Source organism: Canis lupus, chromosome 28 (assembly GCF_011100685.1).
Source record: "Canis lupus familiaris isolate Mischka breed German Shepherd chromosome 28, alternate assembly UU_Cfam_GSD_1.0, whole genome shotgun sequence".
NCBI lineage: Eukaryota > Metazoa > Chordata > Mammalia > Carnivora > Canidae > Canis > Canis lupus.
This window is the reverse complement of record NC_049249.1, coordinates 23,940,684-23,955,838: the sequence shown is the minus strand read 5'-3', so window position 1 is coordinate 23,955,838 and position 15,155 is coordinate 23,940,684. Positions and strand designations below refer to the sequence as shown.

The window sequence follows — 15,155 nt, the reverse complement described above, 5'->3', positions numbered from 1 at the left end:
TCAAGAGCTATGCTAGATGCTCCACCTACTAAATGTACAACATATTTAAGGAACACAGAGCCAGAAAATGGAGGCAAGTGTGCACAAAAAGTATAATGTATCCAGGGATTCTGTAGTGGTCAGTTCCACGTGGAAGAGCATGTGTCAGGAAACATGCTGCACTGTGGTTGATTAAGGATTTAGGGCTACAGGCCATCTCTGGAACAGCCAAGGGAGAGCATTTATTTTAAAAGACCCCGAAAAGGCATAGTCCAGAACCAGTTAGGTTAAGATATATTGTGGAAGATACGCATGAATCTAGGCAGTAGCAGAATGTGGTGGAATGGTTTGCAGGTTAGGGGAACTTGGATTCACTTTTCGGCTCTTGGTCTGTGAACTTAAAGTATTCAACTTTCCCTTTTCATCTGAAAAATGGGCACAGCAATGTCTATTTCATAAGGATGTTGTGGAGACTATAGATATAAACATACTTAGAAAGTGTGCCTTACTCCAGTAATTCTCCAATCTTGTTTTGTGAGATGTTCGCTTCTCAGACCATTAATATGCTAATGTATAATCTGACTCTTTAAGAGAGGGGTGCAGCATATAGCACTGCATACAGACACTTGACTATGAAGCCTTCCTTTGGCAGAACACCTACTTCCACAGGGGGAAACACTTGGGAAACAGTGCCCTAAGTCTTTAAATATATATCTACTTGGAGTTTATAAGTGAATATCAGAACACTTATTTGAAATTACCAAGAGAATGAGAGAGAATAGATAATTTTCCAATAAACTTCAGCTGTGGTCAGCAAATAGCAACCAACTGGGTTCCTGAAATTCTCTATTCGTAGTATAGGTAAAACCCACAATGCCCTATATGGAATTAAGCCCGGACCTACAATCAAAGGCTTCTGACATTGGCCCTGGCCCATTACATGCAATACTGTCCATCTGTACCCCTAACTTCACTTCTAAGGTGCTCCAGGACACCAACTTTCCCTAAGTATCTCTTATTTCTCCTGTTTCTCTCCATGGCTCAAAATTCCATTCACAAAGCATCCCCTCACTCTCTCCAGTCTGTCTATCCAAGTCCAACTGTTCCTTGAAAGCAAGGTTTAAAATTGACCCCAACCAGAAGTCTTCTGATTTTTCACCAGTGGAATCCATTTCTTCCTCCCCTATAAACCAATGATAAGTGGTCTGCGCCTCCGTTGTAGCTGTCAGCCTGGCAAGCCAGCCTTCCGCAGAGCCTGGCTGCATCTTCCTCCTATCTCAATGCCTGGTACGATGTATTAACACATAAATGAAAAAAAAAATGCTTATTGGATCAAATGGCTTCAATGTTCTAATCAGTAATAGTAAGAGCACAAAGAGTAAGAGATTATATTATCCCAATAATGAAATACAAATTCTATTAAAGTCCAATAAGAATTAGGTGAAAGGAACAACACGCACTGTTAATGTTACATATGGTCACTTACCAGGCCTAAAAACAGTGTGCTCTTACCTATCAGAGAGGTTTCCACACTATTGCCAGAATTATTTTTGTGGAGAGTTTTAAAAGTCCTGGGAATACTTCCAGATTGTTGTTGAACAGTTTTAAAATGAAAATACAGTCCAGGGGGTTGAGGCTCTCCACCCCATCCCCTGCCCCCCAGCCGTTTGGATGTCCACATTTCTGATGTAGGATGTCCTTTCAGTGATGCCCTTCCCCAGCTGGTGTCTCCTTCCCCTCCACTTCTAACTTCCATCCTCCCCACCTGATCCCTCCACTCATGAGTTGGCAAACAAACCACTTTTATTGTCAGGAATAAGGTATGAAAGACCCCTGCACTTTTTATCCCAAGCCTTACTAACAAGGAAGGAAGTTAATTAAAGCCTCATCTAGCAGACATTCTTCCCCCAGCTGTGTCTAGTCATGAGCAGAATGATGATTATGTGCATCTGGGCAAAACATTAAAGAGGAATGCTCTGTCAAAATTAGGTATGGTTTGGAAATAAGAAACAAACATAGTCTGTATATTCTGTAGAAGCAATATTAAAACAGCACCAGGCCAGCTCTGTAGCTTGGGTGCCTGCAAGGTGGAGACAGGGAGTGGTTCAAAGAAGAGCTATGAGGATGTCAGGCCAGCTCCTGAGATGAGACCGTAAGATCTCTGAGCACAGGGCCCACATTGGCTCCAGCCCTGGGAAGCTCCCCCATCCCCAAGCGCTTGTGCTTGCACAGGTGCTTGGGTCAGAGGAACTATCCTCATTAGCATATCTGCCCTATTTTCACGTATTTCTTTCCACTAAACCCCCTTCTACTGCTTCTCCCAAAAGAACAATTTCATTCCAGATGCAATGGATTGGCTCAGACCATGCATACACTTATCTCTTCAATTGTGGGAATCAGGTGGAAAAAACGAACAACAAAACTAGTTTAGTTTCATGTGATATAATCCTTATGACAATTTTCTGAACCCACCGCATGGTATATGTTAGTTAGTTTTTTAAAAAACAAAGAACAACAAATACTCTGTTTACTAATGTGTCCGGCATTATTCCAGAGGATCTATTTACCTTTCCTTAGAGATTCTCCTAGACATTTACTTGTGATCTGACAGCTGATTAGTACTTGGCTCAGTGTCAATAGTGGGTTGTGCTAAGAAAGTTCACTTCCATCACTTCAGTGTAGTTCACTAACCTATCCCTCCAACCTCACCTCCTCTCAGCCAGCCAAGCTGGACTACCCACATCGGCCATTGTGCTTTCTCACCTTCCCACTATTTATGTTGGATGTCCTAATAATATTCAATCAAGGTAGACTCAGAAATGCGTGGTAGACTCTGTATGCCCTTAACCCCAGCACCCCACCCATGTCTTGCATATTCTAGCTATCAATATTTTAAGGCTCAACTGGAAAATCATGTTATTTCCCAAATCTAAGTCATAAATATATAATTTTACAATACTTTTTTAGAGTATTGTAAACCTAAATTTGCATTTAGGTTTAATTTCTTGGTTCACTTTCCTTCTTGTACCTTAGATCTTCCTTCTGGAGTCATTTTCCTTCCTTCTGAGTATTTCTTTTAAGAAGTTCCTTTAGTGAAAATCCACAGATGGATTTTCTCTCTCAGTCTCTGTTTACTTAAAATGTTGTTCTTTTCTTAATATGGAAAGATACTTTGCTGGGATGACAATTCTAAGCTGGTAGTTATTTTTCTCTTACAACTTGGAAGACAGTAGTCTACCATTTTACAGCTTTGATTCTTGAGATGCCTACTTTCAATCTAACTTGTCTTTTGTTTACAGGTGATGTGTCTTTACCTCTGGCTCCTTTTACTTCTTACTGGTTCTGGTGTTCTGCCATTTTGCTACAATGTGTCTAGATGTGAAATTTTTTGTATTTATTTTGGTTGGTATATATTGTGTATCTGTGGATTTAAGTCTTTTGCCAGATGTGAAAATTCTTAGCTATTATATTCAAATATTGCTCCTCTAACTTCTCTTTCTGGAACTCTGATGTTTTCTAGGTCTTTTCATTAGATCTTACAGGACTCAAAAGTTCCCTCATGTTCTCCATATCATTTTCTCTCTGTGCTCAGTCCTGCATAATTTCTTTGAATATATTTTCCACTTCACTAGTTGTCTCTTCGCCTTTGTTTAATCTGTTTTAACACTCATTCACCCAAATTTTAATTTCAAAAAGTTCTAGCCAGTTCTTTATGATCATATTGTTTCATATTCCTTGATCATTTAAAAATTCCATTTTTATTTTTCTGTAAATATTATATATACATTCCTATTTATATTCAATGTTGATAACTCCAATATTTGAGAACCATGGGGGGAGGTCAAAATGCATTGTTTGCTGACTCCCACTTACAGGAATGCTTTTTTCTTTGCGTGTTTGGTAAATTTTTTATTATAAGCTCATATTTTGTTAAATTTAACCTGTACGAATCCAGACAGCCTAATTTAAGGATGTTCTAGAAAAAAAAAATTATTTACTTTTGCTGGAAGCCAGCAGGTGTGATTTACCCAGGGCTATTCTAACCCTTTCAATTGTCCTGGTTACACAGAGTTCCAAGGTTAGCTATCCCACTCTGTGTGTGTGTGTGTGTGTGTGTGTGTGTATTTGCATGTGTGTGTGCACTCTGCCATCTTGGGTTCCCAAGTGCAGTCCTGGTGTTTGCATTTAGTCCCTAGGCATCTTAGATTTTCTGCTTCACTTATAGCTCACTGCTCTTTGTTCCGGTTTTAGCTTACTAGTTAGTTCATGGAAAATACTTCAATGCATCAAATCATATGTTTTAATTCATCTCATATCCAATTATGTCATAGATTCAGATACCTCATCTGTCTCAACTAATGTAGCTTTTTGTTTGTTTAGTTCAAAAGTTCTGAGGTTTGAGCATTCAATAAGATCACTACCATTAGTTTCATTGTTTTCTAATGGTATGCATTTTACTTTTAATTTACAAAACAGTAGGCTGTTATAGAGTGGCAAGGCATCAAAGTGATTATTTAACACAGCTTTCCTAAGGTAGGCACTGTTGGTATTTTGCTCAGGATGATCCTCCCTCTGTTGTGACTGTCCCAAATACTTTAAGGCAGTTAACATCCCTGGCCTCTACCTGCCAAAGACAGGTAATTGAAATGATTAGAAACACCAATCATTTCCAATAGCTTTCTAGGTTGAGAACTTTGATGGTTAATCCTTCCATTTTACAGATGGAAAATGTCTGCTTTTAAGATAAAGGATAAAACCTAGAGATGAACCATGATGAGACTACATGGGATCTAGCTCTAATCTCTGTCGCTAGGCTCATTCCATCACACTGTCTTTCAGTTCCTTGGTGTGCTGTACTCCTTCCTGCTGCAGAGTCTTTGCATTTGGCTCTTTCTTCTGCCTGGTGGCCTATTCCCATCTCCAACCCTTTTCCACTCACTTGGCCTACTAACTCCTACTCATCTTCCCGATCACACATCAAATGTTGCTTATTTAGGAAAAGTTCACTGCCCCCCCGAGACTAGGGTCAGAAATCTCATCTTCTATGCTTTAATAGCCCTCTGGATTCCTATCAAGCCACTTAATACAGTTTAAAATTTACATATTGTAGCGACTGTTAAGTCCATGGGGGTAGAAACACCTCTTGTTCACCACTGATTCATCTGTACTTAACAAGTGACTGCTATAAAACAGAGGTTTGAAAATATTGTTAAACACACAAACAACCTAAAAAGTCATTGACGTGTGGCCCATCCAAACAAGGAGTGTGATCTCTAGGAAAAATTAAAGACTCCATTGACAATATCCACCAGGACCTTAGGTGCAAAAGAAATATTTCTAAATACTAATTTATATTGCCTTTTTGCTGCCATTTTTTCTCCAGATGGAAATCTCTCAATCTAAAGTATCTCAGAAAAAAACTTTTCCTTGCTAAACTACTGTGGCAGTTGATTCTTGCAAACGTCTCACTCAAGATGTTCAATAACTTCACATTTAATGCATAAATATTTCCTCCATAAAGTCAATATCATGGACTGCCACACTGTCTTATTGGAAATCCTTAGCCTATTGCCAATATGAACTTTCAATAATTATGGATTTTTAAGTTTTTCAGTTAATAATTTCAACAATGATCCATTTGCCGTATATTCTGGAAATGTGAATCCCATTATCTACCTACTCCAACTGTTTTCTTGAATTGATCCATCAGTATGATTCTATTTAAAAGTTACTTATCTGTGCTGGTTGTGTACTTATGAAAAAAAAATACCCCCATACTTTTTTGTCTGTATTCTCATCCGTGACACTGACCTTACTTTACACTCACTGTGAACCCCTTCCGATGCTACAGACCTCACGAGATTTACACTGTGTGATCCTTTTATACCATGCCTTGTGACCAACATCTGACAACAGTCTCTTCAATTAATTTGACTTTACACACTGACCAAGCCTATAAAATTTCCATAAATCTTCAAGATGCCCAACTATCTCAAAGTCTCCTAGTCTTTTTTTTAAAAAGATGATTTATTTATTCACGAGTGACACAAAGAAAAAGGCAGTGACACAGGCAGAGAAGCAGACTTCCTGCAGAGAGCCAGATGTGGGACTTGATCCCAGAATCCCAGGATCACAACCTGAGCCGAAGACAGATGCTCAATCACTGAGCCATCTAGGTGCCCCCGTCTCCTAGTCTTTTAAAGCACATAAGAGCTCTTTGGATTCTCTATAGTTATCCAGAGGAAAGAGAAGAAAATTTCTCTCAAAGACTCCTATTTTTTGAGGATGCCCTCCAAAAGATAATTTCTCATGAGACTAACTTGGTCAACCATCCACTCAGAATATTGAAGCCATGGGTGGTCTTTTTGTTTTTTCCCATCAACTTACGGTAAACCACAAAATAGTGAACCAAATATAAACTATTGCTGTCTGCACTTTTTTTTCTCCCTTCAAGTGTAGTAAGGTTTCATTCTACTCTTAAAAAAAGCAAACCGCCACCCCCTTAGATGACAAGCGCATGAGTAAGCAAAACAGGTTGTGGAGAGAGAAGAGAAATACTTCATCATTTTGATAAAGCTGGACGCCAGTACCCTAGCACTCTTAAAAGGCCTGAAGAAACCTTGCTTCCTAAGACTCGAGACCAGGCCTGGCACAGGTACAAAATGTCAGGGAGGGTTGCCTATAATTCCCTCCCTTAAATAACAAACTCAAGTGTTAGCTGAGCATATTTCCATGAGTTAAATCCGCTTTGGGGAGCCTACATAGAGGGGTTATTTCCCCTAAAAAGCATTTCTCTTTGTATAAAGCTAAAAAACCAGGAACATATTTTCACCAAATGAAACATGGACTTCGAGAGAGAGAGTTGAATGGAAAAAAAAATGGGAGGAAAAAATGGAACAACAAAAAGAGCTGGTTAACAGGAGGCTATTGCATTTCCCAAGCAAGCACTATGAGTTTAATTGAGGCTGACGCATGACAGACTCGCGTGTCCGGTAGCGCCCGGGCCCGACTGAAGCTGCTGACAGAGGGTAAATGGCGCACGGCGGCGGGGCCTGCCCTGGCCTGGCATGGCGGCGGAAGTGCACAGAGCCTGTCAGGAGGTAGCAGGAGGGCTAATGAAGGGCAGCCCTTGGTTTTAAAATTCTTCTCACTTAGTTTTGGATCAGACTCTACACCAGAAAGCCTTCGCAACCTTTTAGTGCTCAGTTAAGGATATGTGACACTTATTTAAAAATTAATGCATTCTAATCAATTTCAAGTTAGACAGCAAAGAGTCTGCAAAAGAGGGGAGGCAAAAAGAGAAGGCAGAAGGAGAAGGGAAAAAAAGCGAGAGAGAGAGAATGAGCTCTATAAATATGGAAGGAGGTAGAAGGCACGAGAAATATGGCGTAAGGGGTACCTAGGTGCTTTTGGACATCTTTGTAGAAAGAATTTTGTAGTGATAGGCATGCCAACAGAAGGAGGCAGTGGGGGAGTAGTGGTGGTGGATAAAACATCCTTTGTATATTTTCCCAATAGTATACAAAGTCCAGGAACCAAAGAGTGAAAAGACTAATGCAAAAAGAAATTTTAACATTTGTAAAAAAAACCCCACAAATGTAACTTAAAAAAAAAAAAACGCAACTGTTTTCCCCCCTGACCACCACAAGATTACTGTGTATCCCATTATTAAAACCTTTTCTCCATTGCCGCATGGTGGGGAGTCTTCTGAAATGACTGAATATACGTATCGAATATGTGCCTTAATAGAAATGGTAATATTCATATACCCAATTGAATAAATATCAAAGAAAAATTATCACTCGTTTTAAGTGTCCAGGCACGCAAGCCTAAGTCTAGCTTTCCTGTTTTATTTATACTATTGCCAATACAGGAAAGTGCTTAATTACAATATTATTATTTATGTGTTCTAGGTACTGGAAAATCACACATACGTAATCCACATTTTATTACTTAGAAAAGACTTAAGAAGGTGTTTGCCATTTTAGTATAAGTAGTGGAAGGTAGAAAGAAATTATCAAATTCATTTAATGAAGATCACAGTTTAAAACTGAAAACTCTGTCACCTTGTTTTCTATTAATCCTAACTAAAACCAAATGTGCCTTTCTAGACCTTTCTAGAGATAAATTCCTGCCTAACTAGATTGGCTTTCAATAACAGAATATGAGAATATGCTCATTTATAGTCACATGAAAATCCTGATACCTGTTTTCAAGCTCATGACTAAAATTGCCTTTGTTAAAAGGAATTTGTGAATCCACAGGTTTGTACCCCCCAAAAAAGAACTCTTTAATAATCATCTTTCTCTATAAATAAGCTTTACCAAAAATGACCAGTTTGTCAGATTTTAAAATAAGCATTTTATTTTAGTTTTTTGCTTTCTAGATTTGTTTTTTAAAAATTCCAAAGATATCAATTTAGGGTGTTGACATTAAAATTTAATTATTTTTCCATGACCTCATCTTGATTGCCTCTGAGTAACTCAAAAAGCTATTTAAAGAATCTCATACTCACCTTTATAACATGCATTGAGAAAGCTCATACGCATGTAGAATTTATACAAATGACCAAAATAGCTTGCTGAATTACCAGGGAGCTTTTAGGGAATTTACATACTGGAAGCATGGGCAACCAATCAGAACTTCTAATCCTTTCACAAGTTATTTGCTCAATAGCACGATAATGAAAACAATGAAGAGGAATGGCAATAGAGTGTAGCAAATAAAGCTCACAGACACACATTTTATTCTGTTTTACTTATGTCTGACAAGAGATCTTATTTGTAATTCATTCCTAGAACCACTGGGCTTCAGCCAAAGCAAGTAACATTACTCCATTACTGTTTCTTATTGAAGATTAGTTTTTGTCAGGTGTCACCATGCGGGGACAGCTTTCATTACAAATGGCTGGGATTAAAAGCAGTCCTAGGTTTCTTTACGGTTAGCATAAAGCAATCTAGGAGGAGGTTAGAGTCAGCCATATGGAGAAAGTAGTAAAAATCAATCTGACGACAACTGACATTTTCATTTCATTTGTTTACTGGACAGTCTAGATAGTCTAGATGCATCCTATAGTTTAGAGATAAAAAAAATTCTTGAATAGGCATTTTGTCTAAAGTGCTAGATGGCAATGAGCTATCGAAGCAAAGTAAAAGAAATGTCAATACAAACAATGTTTCCTTTTGGTTAGAATTATTTTATTAGTTAAGTTGTAATATCTGAGTCAGTTATCTAAGAAATTTGGGTAGGAGATAAGAATTGGACTGGATGACTTCAAAGATCCCTTCCAAAGCGAGGATTCTTTGGGTTTATGCCACAGTTTGTTTGGTGTTTTTGGCATGGGAGATGCCCCTGAAAGGCAAACGAGAAAATGAGGCTCAGGAGATTATTGATTTGGGGCTTTTACCTAGAGCATCAACTGTAATCACTGGACCTTTTGATGCTCTTAGGGACCCTCCTGGGGTTGCCTGTGTTTTCCAGAGGCTTAGCCACAGAGCAGACCTATGGGACAGTCTTGAAAAAACGTGAAAACAAAATGACTAGAAAACTATGCATTTTCTGAGGATTTTAACCAGAACAAGACCAGTTAAATGTGATGCTATATGTTGTATGCCTGAAACTAATGTAACATGGTGTGGCAACTACACTCAAGTTAAATGAATGAATGAATGAATGAATGAATGACATATACATATAAATAAAATGAAATAGAATAAACTTGGGCAGCCTGGGTGGCTCAGCGGTTTAGTGCTGCCTCCAGCCCAGGGTGTGATCCTGGAGTCCCGGGATCGAGTCCCACATCCGGCTCCGTACATGGAGCCTGCTTCTCCCTCTGCCTGTGTCTCTGCCTCTCTCTCTCTCTCTCTCTCTCTCTTTCTCTCTCTGTGTTTCTCATGAATAAATAAAATCTTTAAAAAAAAAGAAATAGAATAAACTGATGCTTCATGCACATAATAAGCATTTATTTGGTCTAGCACCTCTCAAGGCAACAAATTTTTATAAGTTCTGTATCTGTGAAGGGATCAGGTTTGTCTTTCTTTCCTGTGTGTTTCCAAATATTTTACGTAAAAGCGGGGGTATGGTCTTCTAAAATGCCTAGGAATAAACTCATTATTTCATGATAATATGGCTAACTTTCTCCATCTTTTCACAAGTGAGATTCATAGTCCCTTGCAGGACAGACTGACCTGCCAAAGGACTGCTGGGACCTTCACCAGCAAGCCCCCTCTGTGTGGACCTGGGACCATCGTTCAGTGGAGCACCAATGAATCTGCCAAACAAAACTCGTTTGACTCACCAATACAATATCACTTTTTTTTTCATGGAGGGGTGACAATGTGGCAGGGAGGGCTGAGTATTAAATAAATGCTTAAGATAACTGTATGATGACAGGATATTCAAAAGACTTGAAGAATTAGGACGTCTGATACTCTTTTTCTGGAAGATTTTATTTATTCATGAGAGACACAGAGAGAGGCAGAGACACAGGTAGAGGGAGAAACAGGCTCCATGCAGGGAGCCCAATGTGGGGTTTGATCCCGGACCCTGGGATCATGCCCTGGGCCGAAGGCAGATGCTCAACGGCTGAGCCACCCAGGCAACTCAGGACATCTCATTCTTAAAATGAGAAACATGGATTCTATGCAGAGTCATGTAACTACTTAGTAAAGTCTACCATATTATCATCTATCTTTTTAAGATTTATTGTTGGCCTACTATACTCCAAGTATTAGATTCAGGAAGGGGATTTTATTTATCTATTTATTTTGAAGTTTATTTACTTAAGTAAGCTCTACACCCAATGTGGCGCTTCAACTCACAGCCCTGAGATCAAGAGTCACATGCTCTTCCAACTTGAGCCATCCAGGCATCCCAGATTCAGGAAGGGCATTTTAAAAATTAATAAGATGTGACCCTGTCCTCACAGAGTTTACATTCAAATTATTTTGTTTTTTTTTTCAACATTACTATACCTGTAATTATTTCATAGCTATTCTTACACATCCCAAAAGACATTTTTGTATATTTCTAGTAATCTTCTTCTAAAGCTGAGGCCATCTTAAGCAATTTAACCATTTAAAATGCTTGTTCAATTTTGCTTGCTTCCTTTACTTAGCATAAGTTTTTATTTTAATGAATTCTCTTTCATAGAGCAAAAATATACCTCATCACTTAATCCCTCCCCAAAGCATATACCAAGTTTTTCAGGAGCATTAAGCAGCATAGTAAAAGAGGAACTTCTTAAAATTTACTGATATATAAATAAATTAGGATCCACTAAATCTTTATCATAACCATATATCTCACCAAAAAAAAAAATTTCCGATGAGAATTCTTTCTATAGATTTTTCTTCCAAGCCCAATTTTACTAGTTAACCTAGTTAAAATGGTTTCTAAAGTACAAATATTTAACCAAAGGCATAGTGACTGCAAAAGCTGCTAATCTCCTGATAGCTACACCAACCGACAAACGCTAATTAAAATGCAAAAGGAGTGAAAATGCATCCTGGTCACTTAACATCAGTTTCCAAGCAATGTGCAAAGAGTAGAATAAGAAACCAGAGGTGTTAAAGATTTTATTTTTCTGACCAAGAAAGGTCAGATATAGTGCATCAGAATGCTGCATCTTAAGAAAATCATTATTTTAATGCTGAGATCCTAGTGAATAGAATAGTTTTCAAATATTAAAATCTCTGTGGTAGGCTCTGACCTCAGAATAACAAGAAAATGACAGGCGCTTATTTTTCCACATATAAAAATGACACTTATTGTAAGGTCATTATATAAAAGGCCTATTTCCCCTTCGTGAAATAAATAATTATACCACTGATTCAATATGCTTGCCAGCATGTCTACATGTGGTTTAAGTGGTTATTTCAATCACCTAAATATAGAAAAGAACTAATACCTACAAACTTAAAAACTATGGTCCAAGTGGCCCGTAGCCCTTGTGTATCATTTTTCCCCGGGGTAAATCACTTTCACTGCTTCCTCAAGAACCCCATAAGTATTCTATTTATACCCATGGTGCTTTACTGATCACATCTAGAGGACCGGGTGTACAGTGCTTTAAAAAGTAAACAGTTGGTTAAACAGATAGGTGACCGTATTGTAAATGATGCTGGAGTATTGTCTAATTCTGCCAGAAGGATGCTTCTTTAAGAAATCCTAAAAGACGTTAAAGTAAAAATGTTCAAAGGAAGGAGGTATGAGGTGACTGTATTACAGAAGTGGTTTACGATAGAGTGCTGTGGAAGCCAGCCTTCAACATGGCCCCCAGAGACTCCCACTGCCTGGTATATATTCCCTGTACAGTCCCCCTCCCACATTGTATCAGGGTTGGTCTATGTGATCAATAGAATACTGCAGATTACTTCAGGATACTGCAATACTCTCTTGGATCACTTGATTTGGCAGGAGTCAGTATACTCACTCATGGAGAGGCTCCAAGGTGGAGTGAAACCCTGAGGTCTCCAGATAGCGGCCATGAGACACTAGAAGCAGATTTTCCAGCCCCAGCCAAGCTTTCTGATCACTCAGGCTCTATGCAGGGGTGTGGGCAGCAGGATTTGGTGAAGAAGGGGAGACTCAAGCTCGTAGGTAAGATTTAGATCAGAGTAGCACACAATGACCCAAAGAGTACATGTAACCTGCAGATGAGTTTTGTTTGGCTCACACAGTGTTCTAAAAATCGGCAATTTCAATGAGAATATTTGAATTTCTAGCTTTGCTTGAGAAGCTGGACCATTTCATAACCTCAGATTCACTCTCATCACAGCTACCCCTTCTAGGGACATAGATACATGCTCGTCTCCACCATGCCCCTTTGTCCTATGCCTGGTCTACATTACTCATTTCCTTAACCTGTCAGATCCTTCTAAGTAAGCATTATTGATGAGGTAAGAATTATGTGAGACTGCAAATGCAGGCTGCACATGACTAGGTAGGGAGTAAGTCTTGGCTCTACTGTCTTTACCCTATCTGTCTTGCACACATGTATTTCCTTAGTGGCCCCAGATATTTGAGTTACAGACTCCTGATGTGGATAGATGGAGATGTGAGTATCTAGTATATATAGAACTGTCTCTGGAGGTAGGCAGGTCCATGCAATTAAAGACAGCATGCTTGGGGCACCTGGGTGGCTCAGTCGGTTGAGCATCCAACTCTTGATTTTGGCTCAGGTCATGATCTCAGGGTTATGAGACTGAGCCCCACATCAGGTTCCATACTCAGCACAGAGTCTACTGGAGATTTTCTCTCTCCCCCTCCCTCTGCTCTTCCCCTCGCTCTCTCTCTGCCTAAAATAAATAAATCTTAAAAAAAAAAAAAAAAGCAGCATACTTGGCTAGTGGCTAAGAAGTAGATGAGGTGGTAGTGTGTGTGGGGGGGGGGCGGGGGGAGCTATGATCCTGTCCTTTGTCTCCTGCCTGGAAAAGTGGAAGACACCAATTTTCCTTTCTTCCTCTACCTCCTAGATTACTTGTTTACACTCCTGTATTTTCTTTTCCCTTCCAACACTATTCCTAGTGTACATGATGACCCAGCCTTCTCTGGGTAAATATGTCAGGGTGAAAGGAGGAGAAGGAGACACTGCATGGACTGTTACGTCTGTCACTCCCAAGAGCCAGGCCTGCACTTGTCACACTCCTGGGTATGAGGTGAACTGGAAGGGGTAAAATAAAAACATGCGGAAGGTGGAGTTTGAGTGTGGTGAAAGATCAGGTTGGAAAGGCAGCTGAGCAAGTCTCTGGGGGTCAGGAACACAACCAAGACCAAAAATAACCTAGCTCCAATGGGGGGAAATGTTATAGGATATTCTGAAAGGAATTTCAATCCCCAATTGACTTGGGAATTTTTTTCCTCACACAAATTTTCAGAAGAGACTCATCACAAGAGAGGTATAATTTCTAAATGAATAGATGGACACTGTTATATATTTAACTAGCAAATTAACTCAAAATCAACAAACTTCTATGAACTTCTATGTACTTGAAAACAATGTCCATTTTGACACATTTTAACCTTATCCTAAGTGAGAAGACTATCTCATTTACTTAGACAAGGTCATTTCATAAATTAAACAGGAAGCATCAGAAATGTGATGTTTTATAGCTCTTTGGCTTTTAACTTTCACACAGTATTTTTTTCCTAAAATTCATTCCTTTGTTCTCTAGAAATAGCCTGATATACAGTAATATACCCAAACAGCTCCATAAGAAAGAGGTGATATGTAGAACCAGACTGAAATCTAGAAGCAACATAATCAGTAGTTTCTGTGTATATAGGAATGTCAAATTATCTGAAAGCCTCAAAGGCAGATCCATGGACTGTGAGGAGGCAAACATATATAAACACTATGAAGCCCTTTCAACTTGAATGCCAGATTTCCTCTTTTCTTGAATTTTCCAGTTTACCATGTTAATATTCATAGGCAATTCCCACTTGCGGAAATACTGCATCTGGTGGAATGCCAGTTTAGCAAGATGCTCTGTAAAGAAAGAGCTTGTGATCACATCAATCTGGGAGCACTGCCCTAGTCCTGTATTTGTTTGAACTTGAGAAATAATGGGAAGGAAAATGTTGAAGACACTGTCCATCATATCCCATGGCATTCCTGTTGTGAGAGCCCATGAAAAGAATGGCATATAGAACTCAGGGTTAAGAAGAGCCGTGCTTTCCCAAACCAACTGGTAAGTTTTATCTTTTAGTTACTTTGACTCTTATAATTGGTCAGACTTTCATCTTTGGCCAATAGAAAGTTCAGAGGCAAATTTATAATAACCCACTTCTCATTAACAATAAGGCATTACAGAGTGCATTTCTGACCAACTTCACTTTGTAATTATTTTATCTTTGTCCTAATTTTCTTTAATCCTGTTGCACTTTACATTCTTTCTAGAAGCAAGAGAAAGCACAAGTGGAAAGAGAGGAAGATAGGAGAGGAGAAAGAAAGAGGGGGAGAAAATGAGATAGGAAAATAGACCATCACAATTTACTTAGATCCTACTTTGTGTTAAGTGTTGTTCTAGCTCTTTACATGTATGAGTTTTAACCTTTTACATGTATAACTCTTTTTTTTTTAAAGATGTATTTATTTATTTGAGATAGAGAGAGCATGCACACATGAGTGGGTGGAGACACAGGAGAGGGAGAGAGAGAATCTCCTGATGTGGGTG

The 15,155-nt window shown here is 38.9% G+C and overlaps 1 protein-coding gene across 9 annotated transcripts in view; it reads right to left on the bottom strand.

Annotated features, from left to right (window-relative positions):
* Nucleotides 1-15,155, bottom strand: part of VTI1A (vesicle transport through interaction with t-SNAREs 1A) — a 357,029-nt gene that overhangs the window by 194,889 nt on the left and 146,985 nt on the right. For 2 of the 9 annotated variants that reach the window (XM_038578806.1, XM_038578808.1), the window contains one exon: nt 9,160-9,330. The exons of the other annotated variants lie outside the window; for them this stretch is intronic. In XM_038578806.1, coding sequence (XP_038434734.1) covers nt 9,203-9,330 — 128 coding nt within the window. In that variant the 3' untranslated portion in view covers nt 9,160-9,202. Of the gene's footprint in view, nt 1-9,159; nt 9,331-15,155 lie in introns of those variants that run through there. 9 annotated transcript variants of the gene reach the window in all.